This window comes from Barbus barbus, assembly GCF_936440315.1.
Source record: "Barbus barbus genome assembly, chromosome: 17".
In the NCBI taxonomy this organism is placed as follows: Eukaryota; Metazoa; Chordata; class Actinopteri; order Cypriniformes; family Cyprinidae; genus Barbus; species Barbus barbus.
The window spans coordinates 3,093,383-3,118,447 of NC_136745.1; the positions used below are offsets into that span (position 1 = coordinate 3,093,383).

The window sequence follows — 25,065 nt, forward strand, 5'->3', positions numbered from 1 at the left end:
ACAACATCCACCATCAAACTTTGCCTACAGATAATGCATAGGTATTTAATTTCAACAATTTTGTTGAAATACAAATTAACCTATTATATAAATGTAGAAATATATTTGTATTTTATCAAATAAATACATATTCAGATGTACTTTAAGCATTATTCTGTTATATTTTATTTTGATTTTGTATATTTATTTCCCCTTTTAGCTTTCGGCGGTATATTGATTATTTGCCAGGCATATCACCTCAAAATGCACAGACTGAATGAATTCAAAGATACATCTCCATCCTTTGAAGATACTGCTTCATGGTGGCAGATCTAGCAAGGCTTCAGTGAAGCATAGGCTATCAATACATTTTAATATTTTTCCTCCCACACTCTTGACATATCCCGGCTCTCTAGTTAGTGCTGCACATTGTATCTCAAAGTTAGTCCCAGATGTAATTTATTCATCCCACCATATCCCCTAAATTAAGATGGACAAGTTGATGTCTTTACATCGTCAGCATAGAAAGCCCAGGTGGAGCCAATGCCCCAACAAAAATGCTCTGAGACTCATCAAACAATGTGCACGTTCATATTCAGTCATTACAGAGACACATCCAAATCCTCCGATTGCATCAAATCCTTCACAAAGCAGATATTGGCATTTTGTACCATTTTGCAGCGCTATTTACCATATTCACACATACAGTAGAATGACACATGAAATGTCACTCTGCTTATGACAGGCCATCATTTTCAGCCTCATACAGAGTAAAATGACACATCTTGAGTGTAAACCCCAGATCACAAGCTAGTTTTCCTCTTGAAAAGGCACAAGCCCCTCCGTGCTCCCACTGCAAGGGCACTGCTTATAAATTATTGCGATGGGTTGACATACTCAGTATAGCAGGGTAGTAAAAGCTGTCACCATTGCTCTTCGCGAAGCTTAACTCAGCTGTTGAAACCCTCTCGAGGCTGGCTCCCATTTGCAGTCTGTGCTGGAGATCACGAAATGCAGATGGATTACGGTGAGCAGAACTCTATAGCGCGGTTCTCCTGTCTCGCTGCAGGTCTCTGAAGGACCGCAGTCCAGACACTTATCTCGGCTATCAGTGTCAGCAGGGCCAGGGAGATTAGTTCAATTAGATCCAGTTTAGCCAATACATGCTGAGGTCGGAAAAGGGATTAAAAACATGTGTCCCGGGGGGCAATAACATAAAATTCCTGCTGTAATTTCCCTAATTCCTCTCCTGCCTGCTCGTTTTCACCCTTAAACTGCTGCAACGTTTAGGAACGGTACAGCCAGAGGCAAAGACGAGGTGCAATTATTTCACTGACTTATTGAAAAGACACAGATTAAGTTTTAGGGGACAAATTGTGAATAAATGCATATTTAGAGGGCTGCAGGGATTTTTGTAGGCCAAAATCTAGCAATGAGCATTTTAGCACTTCTACTTTCATCATCCTGAAATCGATAGGTTTTTGAATGTGTTAAATGCCTGAAATAAGGTCTGTAGTGGACACAAGATCAAGATATTTTCATGTTTTAATCAACATGGCAATTTGTGTAAGAATGTTTGGTCACACTTTAGTTTGGGGACCAGTTCTTACTATTAACTAACTATTGACTACTACATTTGGCTGAATAAATTCCTAATTTGCTGCTTATTAATACTTAGTAAGGTAGTTCTTAAGATTAGGTATGGGATAGAGTTAAGGGATCTAAAATATGGTCATGCAGAGTAAGACATTAATGTGTGCTTTATAAGCAGTCAAGGTAAATTAATGCTAGCTATATATTATGGATCAAAATTAGACGCTGAACAGATTCATAAAAGCAACGAAAAAAAAAATTAAATGAGGAGGTATTGTGCTACTGGAGCTAATACATTTAAATTAGCGCTAACGAGGACATTCCAATTCAGGGGCTGATTACCCTTCACAGACAGACATCTAAGAGCCGTGCCGATCTATTAGAGACCAAAGAGAAGAGGACAGTTGTGCTCAAATATCTGCTCACCCATTCAGTTTAATTGTACGCTCAGAGAACCCATCTACAGCTCTGTCAGGTCATCCATGTGGAAACGACACGGTAGACTGATGGACTTCAGGAATATTAATAAATCAGGGACTGGATTCTTGCTAAATGAACAAGTCTTCAGATGCAGGGCATTATGGGTAGGGAAGAGACGTCAAACCAGCCAGACTGCCAGAAAAGTGAAGAAACAGGCAGGGGGGGGAGAAGCAGACTTTACCTGCTCCAAGATGACATTGATTCTGTCCACTTCACAGTCGATGAGGTAGCGCTTCTCCTGTCTCCTGTCCATTTCCTCAATGATGCGCCGGAACTCCTGGGGGTCCGTGATGCTGCCCACCGACCGCGCTGTAACTTGCCAGTTGTTTGCCACCGCAGCCTCCATAATGGCTTGAAGAATGGAAAATCCTGGCAGGAAAACAATCATTTTTGCATTAGCTCACACTCCAGAGCTTCATAGGTGTTGACATGCTGTCACATAAAATATATTCAGACTGCATGTTCGATTTTCCACAAATGAAGTTTTATGTATATACACAAAGAAAATTAATGTGACTTTGTCATTTTGGATTAGATCTCTAGGTTGTCCTACGGCAGTTCAAAAACAACTGTGCCAAGTAAAAAACATCTGCAATGCAACTTGAGTTGAATATAAAACAAACAGATAGCATCATACCGGATGCTGATTGGTCGATACAGCATTCCAGACATGTTACAAATGCATGCAGTAACGTGAAAACAGCTATGACATGAAAACTAAGAATCAAAAACTAGGAAAACTTATCTTATCTTATAATTTATCTAAATTATTTGGTTGAAAACATAAATAATTGTATAATTTAATAAATAAATAAATAAATGAATAAATAATGCTGAAGTAAACATACATTAATTAATACAGTAATAAGTAAAACATTAATTTATACGAACAAAACAAATCTTTATAAGTTAGATTTGGTAGAAATAGCCCATTAAGGTAACATATGCATTATAAAAATCATGTGTATAGAGGAAATTACTGATTAATAAAACAAAAACTTAAAAAAATGTGTCCTTAAATAACAAATAGATAAAATAGCTGTATTAAATGTTATTGGTATTTTTAATATGCATAATTATTAAAATTTAAGAACATAATTCGGATATTAAAGGTCATGTAGAATAGCTCCCCTAGATTTTTTTAATAAACCAAATTCACATTTCCTCCATAATAACAGTTGATAGACTGAAAGGTCTAAATTGGTTTGTATGTGGTTTGCTAAAAGGATTAGCTTAGTCCCCTATAACGACCAGGAAACAATATTAATTAAATATACCTTAATAGTGTCATTATACGAGAGACAAAATCATAATTTGTAAATGCATTTGTATGCTGTAATTAACTTTCAAAATACTTTTTTGTGTGTGTGTGTGTGTGTCATGGTTGCTGAAAAGACCCACTGTACTTTTTAGCAGAACATTCTGACAGAGTTTTTTAAAGATTTTTAAAGGTGATAGCCAGAGTAATTCACTGCGGATTATGCAAATGCATTCATTCAGGGCCGAGATCACGTGCCTCCGCCCCTCGGAAGCCTTATCGCAGGCGCTGAACACAGGCACCAATGCAACAAAGTCAACATTTTTTGGCAACTCCTCTGTATTGCAGATTGCTTGAACTTCTCTTTGCACTTCCTCTATTCAGGCTTTGCACGGCTCAGTTGCTCTGCCCGGCCCAGGTGGCGTGAAAAGCCCTGTGTCTGCTCTCCCAGCATGCAGCTGCCATCGCACCGCTCCCCACCCCATTAAATGATTTTCAGAAAAACGCTAAGCAAATGACAAAAAAACAAACAAAAAAACTGCACCATACAACCTGTCTACAACAGAAGAGCGGGACGTGTCAGCCGTCACAGGACGCTCCGATTTAATGGATGTGATGCTCAGCACGTCTGACATCTTCATCCGCACAATGTGTCCAGTTCATAATATATGAGGCGCTGCATGTGTGTTTGCTCAGAGCAATCTCCGGGAAGCACTGCTTTTTCTGTGACTTGATATTGACTTAAAAATTAAGAATTATGATTTGTGATGCACAACATTTACATTCACTCCGTAGTAGTCTGATGGGAGAATGAACTTGAGAAATGGGTTCTCAGCATTTTTATTTTTTACCTGTACGCTACAGTAGGGAGTACTCAGTTCAGTTTAATTCATTTACAGTCAACATGATGTCTATGGAAGAGGCTTTAATATAAACTAAAATGGTTTTACGGCTGTGTATCATCCTGATTTTTGTTTTCTCAATCTGAAAGCCATGAGCATGTCTGTGAAGATTCTGCTATCCAGAATGTTCTAGTACAGGGATTTCAAGCCATAGACCATGAAACATAAAGCCCAAATATATATGTTAGCATTATCATTTAAAAAATGTATTGACATCATTTACTGTAATTTACTTATTTATATTATTTACTGGTAAAAACTATGGCAGTCAATGGGATAAAATAATTGTGATTAATATCCAGTCATCAGGTCAATGTTTCCAGTAAAATGAAACAGTCATAATATTAATAATGTGTTAAAAACAATTTATATATTGTATAAAAAATTGAATGGCAATATTTCCATCAGCTGAATGTAAACTTTTCCATATTCCATATGCCTGCGCAAGTCATGAAAGTATGACAATTCTGATAGTAAATCTAGGAATTATTGGACTTCAAATAAGCAGTGAAGTGACATACATACGGCCAAGTATGGTGACCCATACTCGGAATTCGTGCTCTGCATTTTAACCCATCCAAAGCGCACACACACACACACACACACACCGTGAACACACACCCGGAGCAGTGGGCAGCCATTTATGCTGCGGCAGTTCAAAATAAGACGACAAAAATAAGCAGAATAAACAAAACAACACCTCATTTCCTAGATTACTTGATGACTTGAGAAACTATACAGGACATTCAACAAACACAACATACACTTCAAACAGGCTAAACAGAGGACAAACACAGGGTCCCATCATCCATGCATTTCTGTGATGAGGAACGTCCAAAGCTGTACATCAGCAAACCAAACCACCACAGTGTGAGTGCATGTCTCAACACAGAGGGGCAGAGCCCTCCGGACAAAACACAGCAGTGCATCTGCATCTAAAGGACAAGGAGCACACGCTCAAGGACAGTCAGATGAAGATTTTAGACAGAGAGCACAGAGCGTCTCAGAGAGAAGTTAAGGAGGCCATCGATATGACAGTGGAACTGCATTTCACTGTATCTACAAACATGATCATATCCTTTGTTTCTCAGTTGATCTCATAAATCCAGCACTACACTCTTAAAAATAATGGTGCTTCAAAAGGTTCTTCAAGCGATTCCATAGAAGAACCATTTTTGGTTCCTCAAAAAAATATTCAGTCAAAGGTTCTTTAAAGAACCATCTCTTCCTTACCTTTTTATAATCTAAAGAACCTTCTTTCACCACAAATAACCTTATGTGAAACAGAAAGTTTCTTCAGATGTTAAAGGTTCTTTATGGAACCGTTTAGACAAAAGGGTTCTTCTATGGCATCATGAAGCACCTTTATTTTTAAGAGTGTAATGAGCTGTTATTTATGATCTTCATGCGGCTTTTGCTAGATGAGGTCCCTGAATATGAAGAGATCACATCATCAGATCACAGCTGAGTGGTGAAGCATCTTGAGCTACAGAAAGAACATGGGAATATGAATCTGTGTCGAAGGATGTTATGAACAGCTTTTACAGCTACAGTCTGTGTCAGGGCTTTGACCAAATCTGCACAGCTGGGCAGAGGTTAACCAAAGGTGAAGGGATTCAGTAGAGAACATCTGTCTCAGTGTCATGTGTCAGTGACATGATGAGGATGTTTGTAAAAAATATATATTTATGATCTATCTTGGTTTATCACATGACAACAAAATAGGTTCCTGCATGTAGGCAACACCACACTCACTCTATTAAATAATGATTACAACTCAAATATTATTTGTGAAATATTATATTATATACATTGCTTATTTTATTAATTATTATTGTATTGTGTTATTATGCTTATTTAACTTATTCAGCATCGTTACTCCAGTCTTCAGTGTCACATGATCCTTACAAATCATACTAATATGCTGATTTGCTGCTCAAGAAACATATCTGATTATTATTATTTTTGGTTGAAAATGATTGTGTTGCTTAGTAAAGTGTGGAAGTGTTTTCTTTTCCTTATGATTCTTTGATAAACTGAGTTGAAGAACAGCATTTATTTGGAATAGCAAACTTTATATGAGTACAAAACTTTTTAAATGGCTGTACTGTCACTTTTGATCAGTTTAATGTTCTTGATGAATAAAAGTGGTAGTAAAGTAAAAAAAATAAAAACCTAAATGAATCTTACTGTCCCCAAACTTTTGAGCGCTATTGTATATAAAGAAGTCTGCTTTACTGCTTGTTATTCATTTAAAATATACAATAAATGTTTGTAAAGATGAAGCTCAGAGAAGAAGGCATGGAGTTTACCTGACCTGCTAAACACCTGGTCACCTGTTCTTCACGATGTATTTCTATTCAAGTGCAATATGGGCAGATCAAGTGAGATTTCAGAGGACTCCTGAAGAGTTGTTAAAGCTCACTAGACTGCAAAGAGTTACAAGAGGATTTCAAGAGACGGTCCGATTACAAGGGAATGAAATTCTACTGTAATTCCCCTGAGGAGATCTCCAAAGATCAGAGCTGGAATACCATCAAGTCCTCAAAGAAACAACAAAGGACCCTTGGGAAACCGCTAAGGATCCGCAAAGCCTTTTTTTTTTGGATTGATAATGTCTTTGTTCATGCGTCACTACGAGTGCCGTTCATAGGTTTGGACTAAAAAGGTTTTATATATATATATATATATATATAAAAAAATCAACCCTCTGGTTTTTGCACAGCATTAACCGTACAATGTTTGGAAGCACACTGTTTAAGCTAGACATTACAAAAATATAGGTGAACAGATATTCTTTTATTTCAAGGATTGGGCCAAATATGGATTAAATGTCCTGCAATGCTTAGCTCCAACTCCAACCAAACATTTATTTCACAAAAAAAAACAAAAAAAAACCCATCAATGTCAATGCATGTCAATTAACCTGCATGTCCACTTCCAAAAACTTAAAACTACAATAGTATTTTATTATTAAATTACATTAAATGTTAGATGTATTTCAGCTTTTTACAGTATAAAGGAAACATACTGTTGATCATTAACTGTTAACTAATCTTAACCCTATACACCAGGGGTTTTCAAACTTTTTTGTCAGCCGAACCCCTTTGACCTAAATTATTTACTTGAAGTACCCCCCATTTTTTATGTAAATATTTCAATGATTTAATGGCACATTTGCATGTTTAACTTTAAAAACATTTATTTTTTATCAGTTTTAAAGTTGCAGTAGTATTTTCATAGCTATTATTATTATTACACTCAACAAATGATTAAAATTCATATTACTATAATTTATGCAATAATTTTTTTTATACAGGGTTTCCATAAAGATAATTATTTTTGTAAATTTAAGATTTTACATTTAGCCTACATCACATTTGTATAAACCTGTAACATTTATTTGCAAAAACTTTTAATTTAATTTAAAATTGTATTTGTATTAATTTGTTAATGGTATACACTCTTAGGCATGCCGTGTACCAACTCACAAAGACCCTGCAATTCCCTCGCAGACCACTTTGGGAAACCCTGCTATACACTGTAAGAAAAAAAATAAAACTAGAAAAATTAAAAAAGCACATTGCATGTTAACTTTATGGATTCTTTTAATCCTAAAACACAACAGAACACAAATCAATACAGACAATGCTTTAATATGTATACAGTACATTGGCCCATCTCTACATTTTAGTGTACATGTGACATATGTTTGGTGTTTGCTGAACAGGACTTCCTTACTACTTTGACAGTCAAATGAAAATCAGATGTTAGGTACTGTAGCATTCCTACTGAAAACCAGACAACTGTCACACCATTATGCATCATTTATTGTGAACAACATGATTAATAGAGGTGCTATCTCTCATTGGCCGCCAGACAGAATCTGAATGGGTGCAATAGAATTAATTGAAGATTCATCAAAATATCCCATGCCCGTCTGGAGCCGCATTTGTATGGAAATTAAGATTTGAAATCTGACTAAACATTCTCTAAAGAATTAGACGAGTTCTACTTTCACTTGTTCAAAGTCAGAACAAAAGTTTTCCGCAGACATCAAAACCCAAGATGGGACAAACTGTGGAAGAAGCGCAGAACTCAGACAGGCCTGACAAAGCTGTCTGCACCTATAAACAGACACCCGGCTGAGTGGCCCGTACCACTTATCAATAAGCATTATGGTTCTCTCGCTCTTTTAGATAGTTAATTAGAGTGGCAAAGTTTGAGACTGAATTGGAATGATTCTATGACTCGCCTGCTGCATTTGCATATGCATCCTGTAGTGAGTCACTGCCAAAAAAAAAGAAAAAAAAAAGGAAAAAAAGCCCTGTCCCTGCCAATGATAATTTACAGCAGACGGGCCCTCTACCCTTGCCAATCGCCATCTAGGACATTAGCGGACCAGAAAAACCCTACATCTGCTTAAGCGTAACAGGCTGCACTGATATCGTTGGCACGACTGTTGTGTTTTAGTGATATCTCTGTGACCCCTGTGTGGACCCCCATAAATTGCATTCGCTTCTTTAGGTAAATAAGCCACAGCTGGGTGGGATTGCAGCAAAAGTAATACTGGCTGGAACATAAATTCTGACGACGAGATTTCCGTACCATGATTATACATTTTTGCCTGGTGAAATGTGGGCGGTGTGGGTAGTTTCTGATTGCACTGCTAAGTGCTAATCATCGCTTTGAGCCTGCTTCATTTTAATACGCTGTAAAACCCTGAGCATTGCGGCACTGGTGAGCGTACGGTCCTACAGATGCCTGCTGGGTGATTTGCAGGCTGTGAGGACTGAAATGTCTCTATCTGAGGCACTCTGTCAGCGGCTCGTCGGCTTTCTCTCCAAACATTCACTCAGAGGTTGGCATCACTCTGTTGTTTTTGATAATGTGTTCCCCTCATTCATATATTTAACTCAAAACTGCTCTGACACTCGTGTCCAACAAGCATGAGCAGGTTTCTAATGAGGTAAAAAGATTAAATAAGAACAATCTATGAGGTCTGTCTCATCGGTGTCTCCTGATGGACTTTCAAGATCTCAAGGATGTGTCAAACTGTCCTCAGATTTTTCAAGATACCAAATCATTTCAATGTGAAATCATTTCTTATTATTTACTTCCAAGACCAAAGAAAACATGAACTATGACATTCATTTTTACAAAGCAATAAGTCCTGTATGATTAAATATATTTAAAAAGATCTTTACAGAATCCCCCCAAAATAAATAGACAGATGGACAGATGAATGAATGAATGAATGAATAAATGCAGATTTTTCCTCCTGGTACATTTGCTCTTATAGAACACATATTTTCTATAAAGGGATTCTAAAAGGGTACAAAGCTTTTATACATGCTTATTATTATTATTATTAATTACAACCCTGCTACTGTCTTTCTAATGTTTTCGATTGTTATTTTCAAGAAATAAACATTGAATACATATTTAAAATAATACAATTACATGGGTAACAAGGTGGAATTTATATAAAAAGCTGCAGTTTGTTTTAAGCTGTCACTTTGGGGCTTACAAGCTTGGGGCCAAATAATGCTTTGATAATCTTGGTTGATAAACTTATTATGAGTTTAGGAAAAATAGTAACAGGGTTGAACAGGGAATCACAGATAGATAGATAGACAGACAGACAGACAGACAGGCAGATAGATCGATAGATAGATCATAGTTAAAAGTAGCAATTAATGGTTTGTTAATAGCGAGAATTGGACCTTAAAATAAAGTGACCAAAAAAATTAATAAAAAAGAAGCTTCTTCAGCGGTTCTTCAGCACTGATTAAAAACATCTTTTGCCATCGCAGTAAACTCTCATTCATAGCAAACATATGAAAGTGGAGTAACATATCTAAAATCTAAGGAGGAGAATGGGGTTCTTCTTATGGTTCTACATAGCACCATTTGACAAAGGTGCTGTATAACACTTTTAAAGACAGGTGCCATATAGCACTTAAAGTGTTCCCCTATGATTGCAAGCCAGTGAACCATTTTGAGTGCTATTTAGCAAAATTTATTTTATTGTGGTGAGTTTCCACAGTCAAATGTAGCAGTTTCTAGTCATGTTACTGTTCAATTTAAAAATTAAATTAACTTTAAAAGCACTTTGCAATGTCACAATTCAGTTCAGTCCATGTACAAATAATCTACATTCATTTTTTTTTATTATTATGTTATGAGCACAAGTCATGAATAAAGCTTGCCTGAGCAAGCAACTGTAACCAAAGGGAGCAGATCTTAGCGAAGGGTTAATTGTCTAATTTTTAATTTCTCCTCGAGAAACATCTGAGACAAAGTTGCAACTTAAACCACCGCTCCCTTGTGTCTCGTGAGCTGTGAAAGCTGTGAGTTTTCCTCTGGGGAAGAGGATTCAAACTGAGCTTGTGTGTTTGTTTGTTTGTTTGTTTGTAGTTTTCTGTGCTTATTGACTGGAATCTCTGGCTGTGTAATGTTGTCTCACTATAGGACGGATGCAGTTCACTCAGACGCAGAAATCCGAGTGCAGGAATCCAGCAGTAAGTAAGAGTCCTTTCCGCTGTACTCTTAACTAGATCTTAACAAGATGAAGTTTGAAGCATTACCCATGGAGGCTTAGCTGTAATTGAATTTAGTTGCTTCTAATCTCCTCTCTGCTCCTGTACTCCTCGCGGTGGCTAATTGAAACGCCACGGCCAGTATGGACTGCATTTGTGATGCGAGCCGTGACGGCTGTGACACCTCCGGAGCCCCATTTGAGCGGGGTTGCTTAGCATCCACTCTGTGATGGGGTTAGAGCTCCGAGACAACTGAGAGATGTGCGATATGACTGAACTCATCCGCTATGGTGCTGAAAGTGCTAGTTTTAATGATGTCATTTCCTGTTTGCTCAAACTTGCTTAGTATAGATTTTTAAAATTTTGAATAAAACAAATGAAAGAAGTCCCTTAGACTTAAGGCCCATTCACATAAATAATGTACATTTAAAAAATGAAATGACAGCATCATTTATTTAAAGTGCATTTTTTATATTTTTCTTGGTCCAGTCAAAAATCATGGTTAATGCACTCCCCACAGAACAAAAATAAACATACAAATAAACAATTTTAAGTAGTTTTATTTTCAATAATATATGAAAAAAATATTTCACTATATATATATATATATATATATATATATATGTGTATGTGTATATATATATATGTATATATATATATATATATATATATATATATATATATATATATATATATATATATATATATATATATATATATATATATATATATATATATATATATATATATATATATATATATATACAGGGCATGACATTCCTGACAAGTACATTTGTCATTTACTTGTCCGAGTATAAATGTTACTTGCCCGGAGAGAGATTTTTTTTTTTTTTTAAATTGAGTTATAAATATAATTATTTATTGTAGTTATACAAAACACATTTAATTTATTTAGTTAGATTTTTCTTTTTAGATAAATTGAAAAAAAGTGTGATAATACTATTATATTTTTTAATAAAAAGGGATTATTAATTACACATTCAATTATTTTATATTAAATTTTTAAATAAAATGCTAATATTTACTTCTTTTTTTTATATATGAATTTTCAAACTTAAATTTTAATTTTTTTAAATAGAGTTCAATTTAATCAGACAATTAGTATAATAAGAAATTTAGACAGTTACCAAACAAATTAAATCAGTATTAACAAAATTAATCTTTGCAATGTAGCGGAAATACAGAAGCTGAATCTGAAGTGGAATATATATATTTATCCACTGTTAATGCAGCTCTGAGGGACATGGAATGCTTAAATCTGCAGTTACATAAAACGTTGAATACTGATATTTGAAATTATAAAAAAAAAAAAATACTGTAAATGTGAAATTAGTGAAGTGAGTCATTGCGATTGAACTGATTTAAACTGTTGATTCATTCAGGAACGAAACACCGTCATGTTGCTCAGAGATGCAAAACAGTGCTGTGGCTGTTTGGAGTTATTTTTGTTGGTGAAACAGAGCAAAAACAGGAAATATGGTGTCATTAACGTAAGTCTCTTAATGCTAACTTCTTGTTTATTGAACTGTTATAAAATCACATTTGTAATCTCGATGGTTTTTGGATAAAAAAAATGGCGCTCGATCTTCGTGTGATTGTATTGTTTAACTATATGAAATTATATAATTTTCTGCCCCCATATCTTGAAATTTTTTATCATTCTTCATGCATTGTAATACTGAATCATGCAGTGAAAGAACGCACATGAGCTAGTCTAACCTAGACTTATATAAGTAATGTATGAGTGCACTCTGTAGGTGTGTTTTGTTTGATTCTTGCAATATACTCGTTAAAACAACAATTACGAAATTATCGCAAAGGATATATATCGCACACCCCTATAACAAAGGCTATATCATAAATAAAGGCAGTTATTATTGTTTTTGGTATTGACTTTTTCAAGTTACTTGTCTGATTGGGCAAGTAAATTTCTCTTTCACTTGCCCATCCAAAACATTCACAAGCGGACAAGCGTTAATGTCGAGCCCTGATATATATATATATATATATATATATATATTTAATTTGGGCTGTTTTGATTAAGTAATAATAACTTAAACAAACACAGGTCATTTACAAAATTCAAGTTAATTGAAAATGTTTTTTTACATATTAAAAGTTTGTTTTATAGCAAAAGCAGATAACTCCAACAGTCGTTTTTTGGCAAAAGTATATAACGTACTCGATTACTATCGTAAGATACAGAACGAGTACTGCGTTTTGTCTAAAGACGCTATAGGAAAAGCCTTTTTTCCTTCTGACTGAAGCCTTATTCAATCACGCAATGAAACTGCATGGCCATTGGTTCGTGCAATGTGTTAAAAACGAACCAATGGCTCGGCAGCGGAGCTGCACAAACCCATGGCGACGGAGCCCGCCAGAATGGGCGGAGCCATCTGGCTATATAAGAGGCCGTTTTGCCATAGCAACTTAGGTTTCTTTGTCTGAAGCGACAACTGAGTCATGCAGCTATCTAGCACGGCAAGTAAACAGTACTCATTCTGTATCTCAGGGAACCGAGGTTACAACAGTAACCGAGTACGTTCCTTGTCGATACTCCACTTTGTACTGCGTCTTGTCTACAGACGCTATGGGAACCCAGTTCAATCATGCCGTGCTGGTAGAGGAACGACTCAATTTATACCTCCTCAAGCATTCAATGCTCAAGGAAAGCATAACCATGACTCCAAGGCTAAAGCGGGCTAAACTCAAAGAGGTCACGCCCGGCCTGGATAATCGTTCCAGAACTTCTTGCATTCCGACCCCCTGGCCGAAACATACAAGTAACCAATCAGAGAGCTTGAGTGCCGTGCGGTCAAGGGTTCTCCGTCAGAAAAGTTCCCATGCATAAAAGTGCCCTTAAGCAGAGAGAACCCTGGCCTGTAAGGCCGGTACGTCCAGGTTATAAAACCTAACAAATGTGGACGGTGAGGCCCAGCCGGCCGCCACACAGATCTCTGTAATAGACACACCACTAGACCACGCCCACGATGATCTAGCGGATGCCTCTTGTTGAATGGGCTTGTACTCCAATGGGGAATTGCAGGCCCAAGGACAAGTACACTAGCGTAACGGCATCCGCTATCCATCTGGAGAGCCTCTGCTTCGTAACCAGATGCCCTCTAGTGCAGTTACCGAAGCTAACAAAGAGTTGTTCCAACCTGTTAAAGGGGGCGGAATGCTCAAAGTAGATGCTCAAGGCTCTGACAGGGCAGAGCAAGGATAACTCTCGGTCCTCATCAGAGGTAGGAAGCGCGGAGAGCGTGATGACCTGAGCTCTGAATGGAATGGAAAGCACTTTGGGCACATAAACCTGCCTAGGTTTCAGGACGACCTTGGAGTTGTTAGGTCCGAATTCCAGGCAAGCAGGGCTAATGGAGAGCGCCTAAAGGTCTCCTACTCGCTTGACCGACGCTAGTGCCAAGAGCAGAGCAGTCTTTAGCGACAGTGACCGAAGGGTAGTGGACTGTAGTGGCTCAAAGGGAGGGCCCTACAGGGCCCTCAACACCGTGGGCAAGTCCCATGTAGGGACTGTGAGGGGCCGAGGCAGATTCAGCCTCTTGGCACCCCTCAAGAAGCAGACAACCGGAGTGTTCCTGCCCAACGATTGGCCTGCTATGGGCATGTGAGGCTGCTATAGCTGCTACGTAGACCTTGATTGTGGATGGAGAACGTCCTTTATCCAGCAATTCTTGCAGGAGGGACAGGACCACCGATAAGTCAGAGGTAGACGGGTTTTCACCACGGTCTAGGCACCACGTGGAGAACACAGACCATTTAAGAGCATAGAGGCGCCTCGTAGACGGTGTTCTAGCCTCAGAAATGGTATTTAGCACGCTCTCTGAGAACCTCGTTTTATTATCCCCATAACCCATGCCGACACCTCGGCCCACGTGGCGAGGGGTTGGAAAAACTCGAGTGGCCGGCTGCGCGGGGGCATGGCACCCGTGAGACATGGAAGAGGAAGTTTGCACTCCTTTTGAGAATGTTTGTGTTTTATTTTTCCCACTATAACAGCGGACGGTTGCTTGGGCGCTTGTACGGGCTCTATATTCACAACAAACACATCTCCCTCCGCACCCGGTGCTGAACGGGGTGATAAGAGGCTCCAGAGAGGCTGTTTGGGGGGGTGGTCCGGCCGTGGTGGAACTTGGCCCCCTCCTCTTCCTGTTCTGCAGATCAGGAAGACGCCGGAGGCGCTGGGTCCAACGCTATCCTAGGTTGGGGGCCCTGGTGCTTAGGAAAGGGGTGGCGTCTGGCTGAATGGGAGCGCCCTCGAGTCTGTTGCGTCTTGGTATGCTGAGCGGCAGGGGCGGCAGGCTTTGCTGGCTGCTGAGTCGACATAGGCTTAGGGCGACTGGAAGCAGCTACGGAGCTGGAGCGCTTGTGCAGGAAGTGTCGCATGGCCTGGGACAACTTCTGTGCCTCAGTGAAGCGTTCAGCAAACTCTTTGACCACCGGTCCAAAGAGGCCGCTGGGGGAAATCGGGGCATTAAGGAAGGGAACCTTGTCTGCGTCCTTGATCTCTGTCAGCGTGAACCATAGGTGGCGCTCGAGCATCACTAGGCGCCATCGACCTCCCGATCGCCTGGGCGGTGGTCTTGGTGGCGCGCAGTGCCAGGTCTGTAGCAAACCGAACGCTGCAGTGGTCCTGCATGGCTTAGACGGGTGGGCGGCCTTTGCCTTCCAGCCGATAGCAGAGGGCAGGCAGAGATGCGTGGCCACTGATTCATCTAGAGGAGGCATCTTCTCGTACCCCTTTTCTTCAGCGTCATCGACCGTGAAAAGGGCGGAAGAAACGGAAGTATGGAGGCGAGCGGAGTAGGGGGAGTGCCATGATCTCGTGAGCTTGTCGTGAACTTCAGGGAAGAACGGCGAGGATCGCTGATGAGAGGCCTGATGGCGCCCCGGCAGGAACCACTCATCCAGACGGCTGCGAGATGGCTCTTCCGGTGGAGACTACTCCAGACCCAGCACTTCCACCGATTTCGAGAGGATGCGGAGGAGTTCGCCATCCATCCCGGTCTTGGCAGGAGGCAGGCTACCGAGCCCGACAGCTCCTCGGTGTCCGAAGCTGCTAATGACATGCTGTCATCATTCAGCTCTTCGTCACTATAGATAGCTTGCGCTAGCAGAGGGACACTGGTAAGGCTGAGAAAAGAGGATGGGAGAAACCTCTCTGTGTGGCGAGAGCAAGGCAAGCGGGGTCTGAGCCAACATGAGCTCGCTCTCAGCCATGCATTGAGATCCTCTGCCCCGCTGTTTTTTCCTCACAGGTCCCTGCGAGGAAGAAAACAGGAGGTCGCGAGGGGCAGAGTCGCTCTCTGAAAAGAAAGCAATCCACGAGTGCAGAGAGGCGAGACTGATGTTCTCGTTGCTTCAGAACATTCCAATTGAACCACTGATGTCACATGGACTACTTTGACAATATTTTTGGTACCTTTCTGGGCCTTGATCGTGTTATGACCCTTGCTGTCTATGGCAGGATAAGAAAGCTCTTGGATTAAATCCAAAACATCTTAATTTGTGTTCCGAAGATGAACAAAGGTCTTATGGGTTTGGAACGACATGAGGGTGAGTAATTAATGACAGAATTTTCATTTTTGGGTGAACCATCCCTTTAATGTCTACCATTGCCTGCAGCTGAATCCTCTCTGAAATGAACAGAACCCAGAATCCACCATGATGAGAGCACTGCAGATGAGTGCTGGACTTTAAATTGCAAACAAAATGGAAAGTTCCTGAATTTACCCCAGAAATCTCATCGGACTCGTGAGAGAGATCTTTGGACACATCAAAGCGAGTTTCGTTTCTGTTCAACTGCACCACGCAAACACCGGAGGAACAGGAAAAGACAATGTCATTGACTTTCAGTTAGTTTACTCATACTTCATGTTTCATTAGGCAGATATTGCTTTTTCCCAAGAACAGCCGCTCCCTGGGTTGTAGCTGTGAATGAGCACACATTAATGAGCAACGTTTTCTTGGATACTTAATCTTCATAGTCCTCTGCCACTGCCAAAATAAATACCATCTTATTGTTTGATGAGTGTTTGCTTCTGCTCACCAGTGGCGGCTCCAGGATTTTTTTGTTGGGGATGCTAAGGGAGGAGGGAGGGAGGGAGGGAGGAGGGAGGGAGGGAGGGAGGGAGGGGGGGGGGGGGGGGGCTTAACAATTCAAAGCTTGTGCTAAAAAAAACTAATTAAATTGAGAGAAAGTAATGAACGCTTTAACTTTAGCTATCAGTATTTTATATACAGCAGCTTCTAAAAAGGCATATTTTACTTTTGTCCTGTGGTATTAAACTTCTCATTTGCCAAATATGACACTTACAAAGTAATGTAATTTATGAACGGAAATAGAAAAGAGAAAAAGTTGATTTTATTTATTTATTTTTTCAATTCAATAAAAACTACTTTTTTTTTTATATACAGTTCATACAACTATTTCCACATGGACACACATTGCAGGTGATAACCTCCCCGTGCTGATTTGCATGATATCATGTATCGATGATAGCCAGAGATAAGCATCAAAAATTGGCAATATTAAGAGGATTTAGCATTTCCAATTAATGTAGGCCTTTTACATTCTTCTTATTATTAGGCCTATTATTATTATTACTTTTATTAATAAATTACATGAAATTATTGCCCCACAATAATTTTATAGCGCATCACCGCATGATGTGCTGTGAGGATAATAAAATAGGCTGGTGGTGGACGAGGAGATACCCCCTTACTATGTAAAGCGCTTTGAGTGCCTAGAAAAGCGCTATATAAATGTAATGAATTATTATTATTATTATAGGTCTCATGAATCTAGTCTATGAACTTCCATTCACTCACCACCACAGGTCACTCGCTCACCACATGGACTCTTGCACCACACTAACTGTTGCACGCCACCTCAGACTACAATTCCCATCATCCATTGCACTGACGACACACAGCTGATTGCACTGATCACACACCCTACATAAACCATGGACTTCCTCTTCCTCTCTGCCAAGTATTGTATCGATGTATAACTTACATCAATAAGTTATTCATAATTTTTCCTACCTCGTATTGCTGCTATGTAAATACCCTGTACAACTTTTTTGCACATTCTTTTGCACATTCCTTCTTATACTACTATTTAAGTCAACAACATACTGACATGCATATTTATTTTATTTTATTCTTTTATTTTTTCTACTTTTATTTTTCTTAATATTTATGTACATTTGGTGTTTTGTATTCTATATAATTGCACTGTCCTTGGAGCGTCCCTGACTTACATTTCACTGCTGGTTATACTCTGTATAATTGTGTATGTGACAAATAAAATCTTGAATCTTGAATTGCGTTTATCACTCCCCTAGTGTTAGCTGCCTTACCGAGCCATTCTGTGTTTGTCTGTTTAGTTCCAGTATTTTTCTGCATTTATAACTCTCCTAGTTTTAGCTGCGATACGGAACCCACTTTGTTGTCATAGTCTGGCCTTGTGTGTTTTTGATTCTTGCCTGCGTTTCCTGGATTTACCCCTTTGCCTTGCCGTTTGGACTCTGTTTGCACCTCTCTTGGACTACTGCTTGTATACCTGGATTATCTCTCTGCCTTGCCCTGTTGGATATTGTTTGCCGATCGTCGACTCTCTCTAGCCCTAGGATTGCTCTGTGTCTTGCCCGTACCATATCTGTTTGCAGTTGTTTGACCCTGCCTGTTTATTGACTATGTTTATAAATAAAAGCTTGCACTTGGATCCGCACATCTCACATCTCGTTCGCCCCGTTACAATAGGTTACTATTTTTTTTAAAACAGGTCTATTAATTTATTCAATGAATTATAGGCCTATAATTATTATTATTAACCGTGCTGTCATCAAATTCAGAGCAGATTTATTTCAGGATTTTCAAAAACAACCTATATTACGTGCCGGGGCTAAGCAAGTTTCTGATGGGGCTATAGCCCCGTCAAGCCCCGTCCTAGCGCTGCCACTTCTGCTCACCTCATGCTAAGAGCGGACAAGCACATCTTTATAATAATGCACAGCTACCGGCACGCACGGTTCGACCAAATTCCCCACCTATCTGTGCACGCGCTTGTTGTATTGTGTAATAAAGAATATAGACTGGAAGTATCCTAAATTTGTTTTGCAGAAGCGGTTGAGGAGGGAGAGAATCTTTGATGTTTTGTGTTTATTCTAATTAAAACCATCTCGAGCCAAGTACATTTCTAATCGGCCAGACAGCCGATGCGAAAATCAAAATGCAAAGCAGCATGTCAAGCATATCTATAAAAGAGCATGCATGCAGCGGGGTGTAGGGGCTCTCAGCAATGTTTTTCATTTGCACAGCCTACAGACTGCTGGAGCCAGTGGGTACACACACACACACACACACATGCACACGACAGTAAACACCTCCGCAAAAACACATAGCCCACACTTGTGGATGGATGCTATTCAATTATCTGTTACATCAGCCATATGACTCATAAAATGATGTGAGCACACTTTTATTCTGGACAAGAAAAATATCAAGTCAATTTCAATATCTAATCTACCTTAGTATACCTTTCACTCCCCCAAAAAGCATTAAATCAAAGGTTTACAAATACAACGGACGAGGGAGTTTCATGCTCCTTCACAGCAACTGGAGCAAGATAATGCTTTTAATTTTTGATTTACATGACTCCTGGAGTGTAATGTTTCAAAAGGGTAATGGTGAAATATTCCATTAGGAAGGGACAAACATGACAAAATACACAAAACCAGCCTGAGCTCAACAAAAATGTTAATATCATGCTGGGTTGTCATTACCATCACAGTTCAGTACGAAAAACCCATTAAGGAAGAATAACTTACAAATGATGGTCTTATTTCCATTTATCCAAGGCTTAGCTGATCTAGCTTCACTTCAAACAGAGATCAGCACACGTCTGCTAGTGTAGACATAAACAGCATGTATGAAGACAGGTGTCTAGGCAAAATAAGCAAGTTCATCTCATTATCTACAGACGTCTGTTTGCTTTGAAATAAATGTCACTTGCTTCAGTATTTTGTGGTCTAATACCATGACATTCATACTTGTTAAGTGTGACTTTTTTGGGCCTGCTGATATCTGAAAATCCTGGAGCTATTATTAACCAATCAGAGCCTTAAGATGTTATCAACCTTCATCTAATTCCCTAAAAACAAACAAATTATTGACTTAATATTTATTGATTGATTGATTTTTTTTTCTTATTACTTTTTCTGTTTTATGTTGTATGCATACTGTAAGTGTACAAAGTTCGGTATTTGCATTCAAACGAAAGTACATTTATAGTGTTTACTTACATTTTTATTAATTATTTAATTCCGTTTGAATATAAACAAAGAATTATGAAAGTTTCCATAGTTATAAACGAGACTCAATACATAAATAAATTAACATATTTGCTTATTTAATTAAACTAACTATGCTGCAAATGAATTGTGCAATAATTACATATGCAAATAAATTTCACCTTTGTGAGGGTTTTGGGAGCTGCAAGGCTAAATAAAATCTAATTTAATATTGTTTGCCCAGTGTGTGTTGTGAGCAAATGTCAACACTATTTTAACCCATGTGTTTGTTTAGTCTCATTAATCTGTTATTTTCATGTTAATTATGCAGATTGATACATGTCTCCTCATACTGATGTCATATTAAGGTCCTCATAATTTCATTTCTTTATAATGTTTTCTCGGCATGTTGCATGTTTGCTAACACACATTACATGTTTGCTTGATATAGACAGCAACATCACAGTAATCAGCTGTGCTAGCTGGCTGTTTAAAGCAAAGAGCAGGTCATTTTGTCTTGTATAACATCTCTAATGAAAAAAAAAAAAAATGCTCCCAGCAGTAATTTCATGGTTGCCGGAGCTGTTGGTGGCTAGGTGAGCGAACGGCCTTATTCCAGGTTCAGTTAGCAGCGGACATTACAAAGCTATCTGCCTCGTTTTGTATAGTTACCACTATACGTCTCTAAACATGCTTCTGACAAAAGACACGTGCTCAGCTTGGAATAGCTCTGAGCTGCTTTTCCACCTGGAAAGTAGAAAATTAGCTATTTGTCCTTAGGTCTTGTCTCAAGTGTCCTGAGCTGTCATTGTGTCACAGCTGATTAATTCCACCTCGTGCATAATTTAGCCTCGGTAACTGGAGATGCTTGTGTGAAAGATCTACTGTACATCTGATAAGTTTTGGATTGTCACATCAGTGGACTTGAAAATCAATAATAGTCTGGGTCTTTAAACACATCCATTTGGTGAGTCAAAGAACCCTCAGTGCTGTACATGTCACTGTTCAACCCTGTTATCATTTTCAACTTTATGGTAAAATTATACATTCACTAAAAAACATAATTTGGCCCCAAACTAGCAAATATACTAAATATAGATAACTTAATTTGCAACCCATTTATGTATTTACTGTATGTATGCATGTATGTATGTGTGTATGTATCTATGTGTATTAATTAATTTATTTTTGTCTTTTTTTTTAAATGTTATGTTTATTTAGTGTTTCTTTCTAGAAAATAACATAATCATACAAATTATGTAAATTTAAACTGTATTTAGACATTAATGTAACGGCTGCAAATAATATTTATTTATTTATTTACTTATTTGCTTATTTATTTAGGTCTAAATTAGGTAAGCAACTGTCTACATCAAAATGGTACATTGTTTTTATTTTTAAATCTGTTATTCACTGTTCAAACCTGTTATCCTGTTAATAACTGCAGACTGTCATTTGGCATCAAACCAGTAAGCCCAACCAGTAAGTGACAACTTTATAACTATAACTTTAAAACTAAATCTGCAACCTTGTTACCCATTCTGGTATTTATATATGTATTTAATTGTATTAATTTAAATATTATCTTTATTCCATTTTTCTTATTATAAAAAACAAATCAAAAACATGCAAATCAGTGTTTGACCTTTGCAAACTGTTTTCGGACATTACATTAACAGGGTTGAAAATAGTCATTTATTTTCAAGTCCAAGAGGTTTCAAAGTCCTATTTTGTACTCTTTTATTTGGACAGAATCCAGCATATATTATTGTCTACATCAAAATTGTCCATTATTTTAATTTGCTTAAATGTATTCAACCCTGTTACCATTTTTATAACTTTATGATAAAATTTATCAGCAACTACAAACCATCATTTGGTCTCAAACCACTAATTGACAGCTTTGTACAAACTAAATTTGCAACCCTGTTACCCATTCCTTTTTTTTGTTTTTTGTTTAATAAAAAAATCTTGATTTTAATATGATTCACTGTTCAACCCTGTTACTAGTTTTCCTAAGATTACCAATAGCTACAAAGAATTATTTGGCTTGTAAGCCCCTAAGTAACAGCATAACACTAATCGTAACCTTTTATACAAATTCCAACCCTATTCAATGTTTCTTGCTAGAAAATAACAATCACAAATTAGAAAGACAGCAGCAGGGTTGCAAATAATAATAATAATAATAATACACATGTATAAAGGTTTCAACCCTTATTTTGTACCCTTTTAGAATCCCTTATTTGAATATTTGTTATATTAGAGCAAAGGAACAGGAAGAAAAATCTCAATTAATTCAGTGGAGTACACTCCAGAGAAGCGCATATATGAACAGTGATGTTAAAAATAGATGGAAGGGCAAAGGTTAAAAAGGGCCGTTCCATTCAAAGTTGTTCATTGATGCGTGTGAACAAGATACGGCCATTTCCTCTTCCTGAGGTTGACTAATGAAATAGAGCGATGATCTAACAAAGTGTGGTCATCTAATCATCCCATTCACAGGCGCCTTGGCCCCTGCTCCGCCCATCTCTGCCAACTGTGCCAGGCGGCATTCATCCTCTGCATTAAACTGAAAGCCATTAAACAGGCTCATTATTGTGAATTATGGGAGTTTAATGCAGAGCCAAAGGCCTTTCATTTAGAGCATCCTCTTGAGATTCTTCAATGAGCTGCAGGGAAGGTCTCTGTGTCTCAACATAAACCCATTCAAGGGCTTCCTTCCATTCACAGCATTCACAGGCACGTTCATCACTCTGCATTGTGCCTTTCCATTGATTTTGTCCAACACTTGCCACACTATGAAGTGCATGAAATGACTCAAGGGTAACGCGCCAGCATAACTTTCATTAATGGAGGCCATAAAATATGTATTTTTATATGTAGTTCATGTTGGGGATGTCTGACCTATCTCCACGGCAGGGCGCTAAACTTAGCAGACCTCAGGAATAATTAATTCAGAAGCATCAGAAACTGTCAGTACAAACGCAAAGGAACAATGTTACAGTTACAATTGCTGACAATCATTTACTACAATGGCATCTGGCGTTTAAACAGAGGACATGGGAGCGTGCGCTACATCAGATGTGTGTGAATGAGTAATCAGGAAGTGTGCAAAAAAAAGCACTTCTAAAAATGGAGAATGGGGAATTGCAGTGCATAGATATCAGCTAACCAGGGATGTTATTATCAACTAAAACAATCAAAAACTGTTGTTAATTGGAATTAAGCTAAAAATGGAGCATAGCGGTTGTTCTGGCAGGCCATGTTAGTCAAGCTCACATCAGCTGATCCACGTCTACCTATAGGATCACGCCACCAATCATTGTTCCCTTCATAAGGTCCCTTCAGTCATTATTCAGCAGCTATCACTTCGCTCAGGAACTAATCACCCACCTCCATCCCCAGCTCCTCCTCTCGTTCAGTCAGAAATTGGCAGTGAATATATCGAGTCAGACCACTGAATCATGTTGATAAAATAATCACGTAGAACATTAATGGTATCTGCTACATTGATTATTGATGTTGGTTCTGTTCTGTTACCCCGGTAAGCTTGTTACTTACGTAACTTATGATTAGCATAAAATGTATGCTAATCGTAAGTTATATTGACGATAGTGGTCCTGACAAAACTATATATATATATATATATATATATATATGATACAAATTATGCTATATGAGCAATATCTCATGAGTAGCCATGCGATATCGTTATCGTTCTATCTGGCCTGTTTTTGGGTGGGTTCAGGAGTGTTGAATGACCACTGATACCCTGGAGCTCACAGGATTCATTTATAAAAATTGCGTAGAAACCATACACGATCTTACGCTCATTTCTCAAATTTGTGTACCTGTGATTCTGAGAACGAACTTATGCACAAAAAAAACCAAAAAAAAAACCTGTACGCCTCTTTTTCAGATGAGAAATTTATAAATTGCAAATGATCTTGAAATTGTACCGAATGGTTTCAGATCTCTGCCTTGTAAACGCCCCCTCATTAATGTCATTAGCATAAAAAGAACAACACATTCTCACTCCATACGCTTGGTCAGGACACTTTTGGCGTCACTTTTTGATGCACAGGGTACCCCTTTAGCATAATTTTTCGACGTGCAGGGTCCTCCATTGCTTTAAATAAGAAATATGCCAACACCAAAGGCATTTGGGAATTTTATCGTTTTGATTAAATTATATATTGGGTAATAATATTGCCATTATTGCATATATGTTGGGGTGTGATTTTTCAATGTAAATATCCACAACAATTTTATTTAAATTACACTATTTACACATTTATGAGCACTTAACCCAACCCCTGCCCCTAAACCTATCATTTGTCCGATTGCATCATGCAAAAGTATGGTAGTATCCGTTTGAATGAGATGTGAGCGCGTTAACAGAGCGGGATCATTTTCAATGATTAAAACCTAATGTATTACTCTCTTCCTCGCATAAAGACATCGTATGGCATCAGAAGACTTGGAATGCAACATGGCTTGTTTGTAATACTTTTATACTGCTTTTTATGGTCAGTTTTTGCAATAAATACCTGTGACTGTATTTTTATTTGCCTGTTATGTGTTTTATATTGTTCAGAAGTGGGTAGCTTTAGGGTAGGGGTAGGGGTGTGGTTAGGTGCTCCAATGAAAGCATACATTTATATAAAATGATTTCTATTTTTACAAATGCATGCAAACCATTAAATTAAGGCAAACAACTGTAAGCAATGGATGACCCTCCAAGTTGAAAATTGACGCTAAAAGGGTACCTTGAGCGTCAAAAAGACCTGACCAAGCATCAATATGTGTTGAGAGTGAGAACGTGTTAAAAAGAACACCAGGCCAAATCCTTGAGAATGGTGAGAATTGCTTAAATTTCCAAATACCTACAGTACTGCGACTCTCTGACACAAGAAAGAGTGCATACGTCTGCATAGACCCTGACATGGCGCTAAGCACTTTTCCACATCAAA

General features: G+C 38.3%; 1 protein-coding gene across 1 annotated transcript in view; it reads right to left on the bottom strand.

The window, feature by feature from the left end:
* LOC306882999 (glutamate receptor 3-like) overlaps positions 1–25,065 on the bottom strand; it is a 121,233-nt gene that overhangs the window by 48,326 nt on the left and 47,842 nt on the right. The window contains exon 4 of the mRNA XM_079438042.1: positions 2,234–2,421. Within this exon, the coding sequence (XP_079294168.1) occupies positions 2,234–2,421 (188 nt within the window). The remainder of the gene's footprint in view (positions 1–2,233; positions 2,422–25,065) is intronic.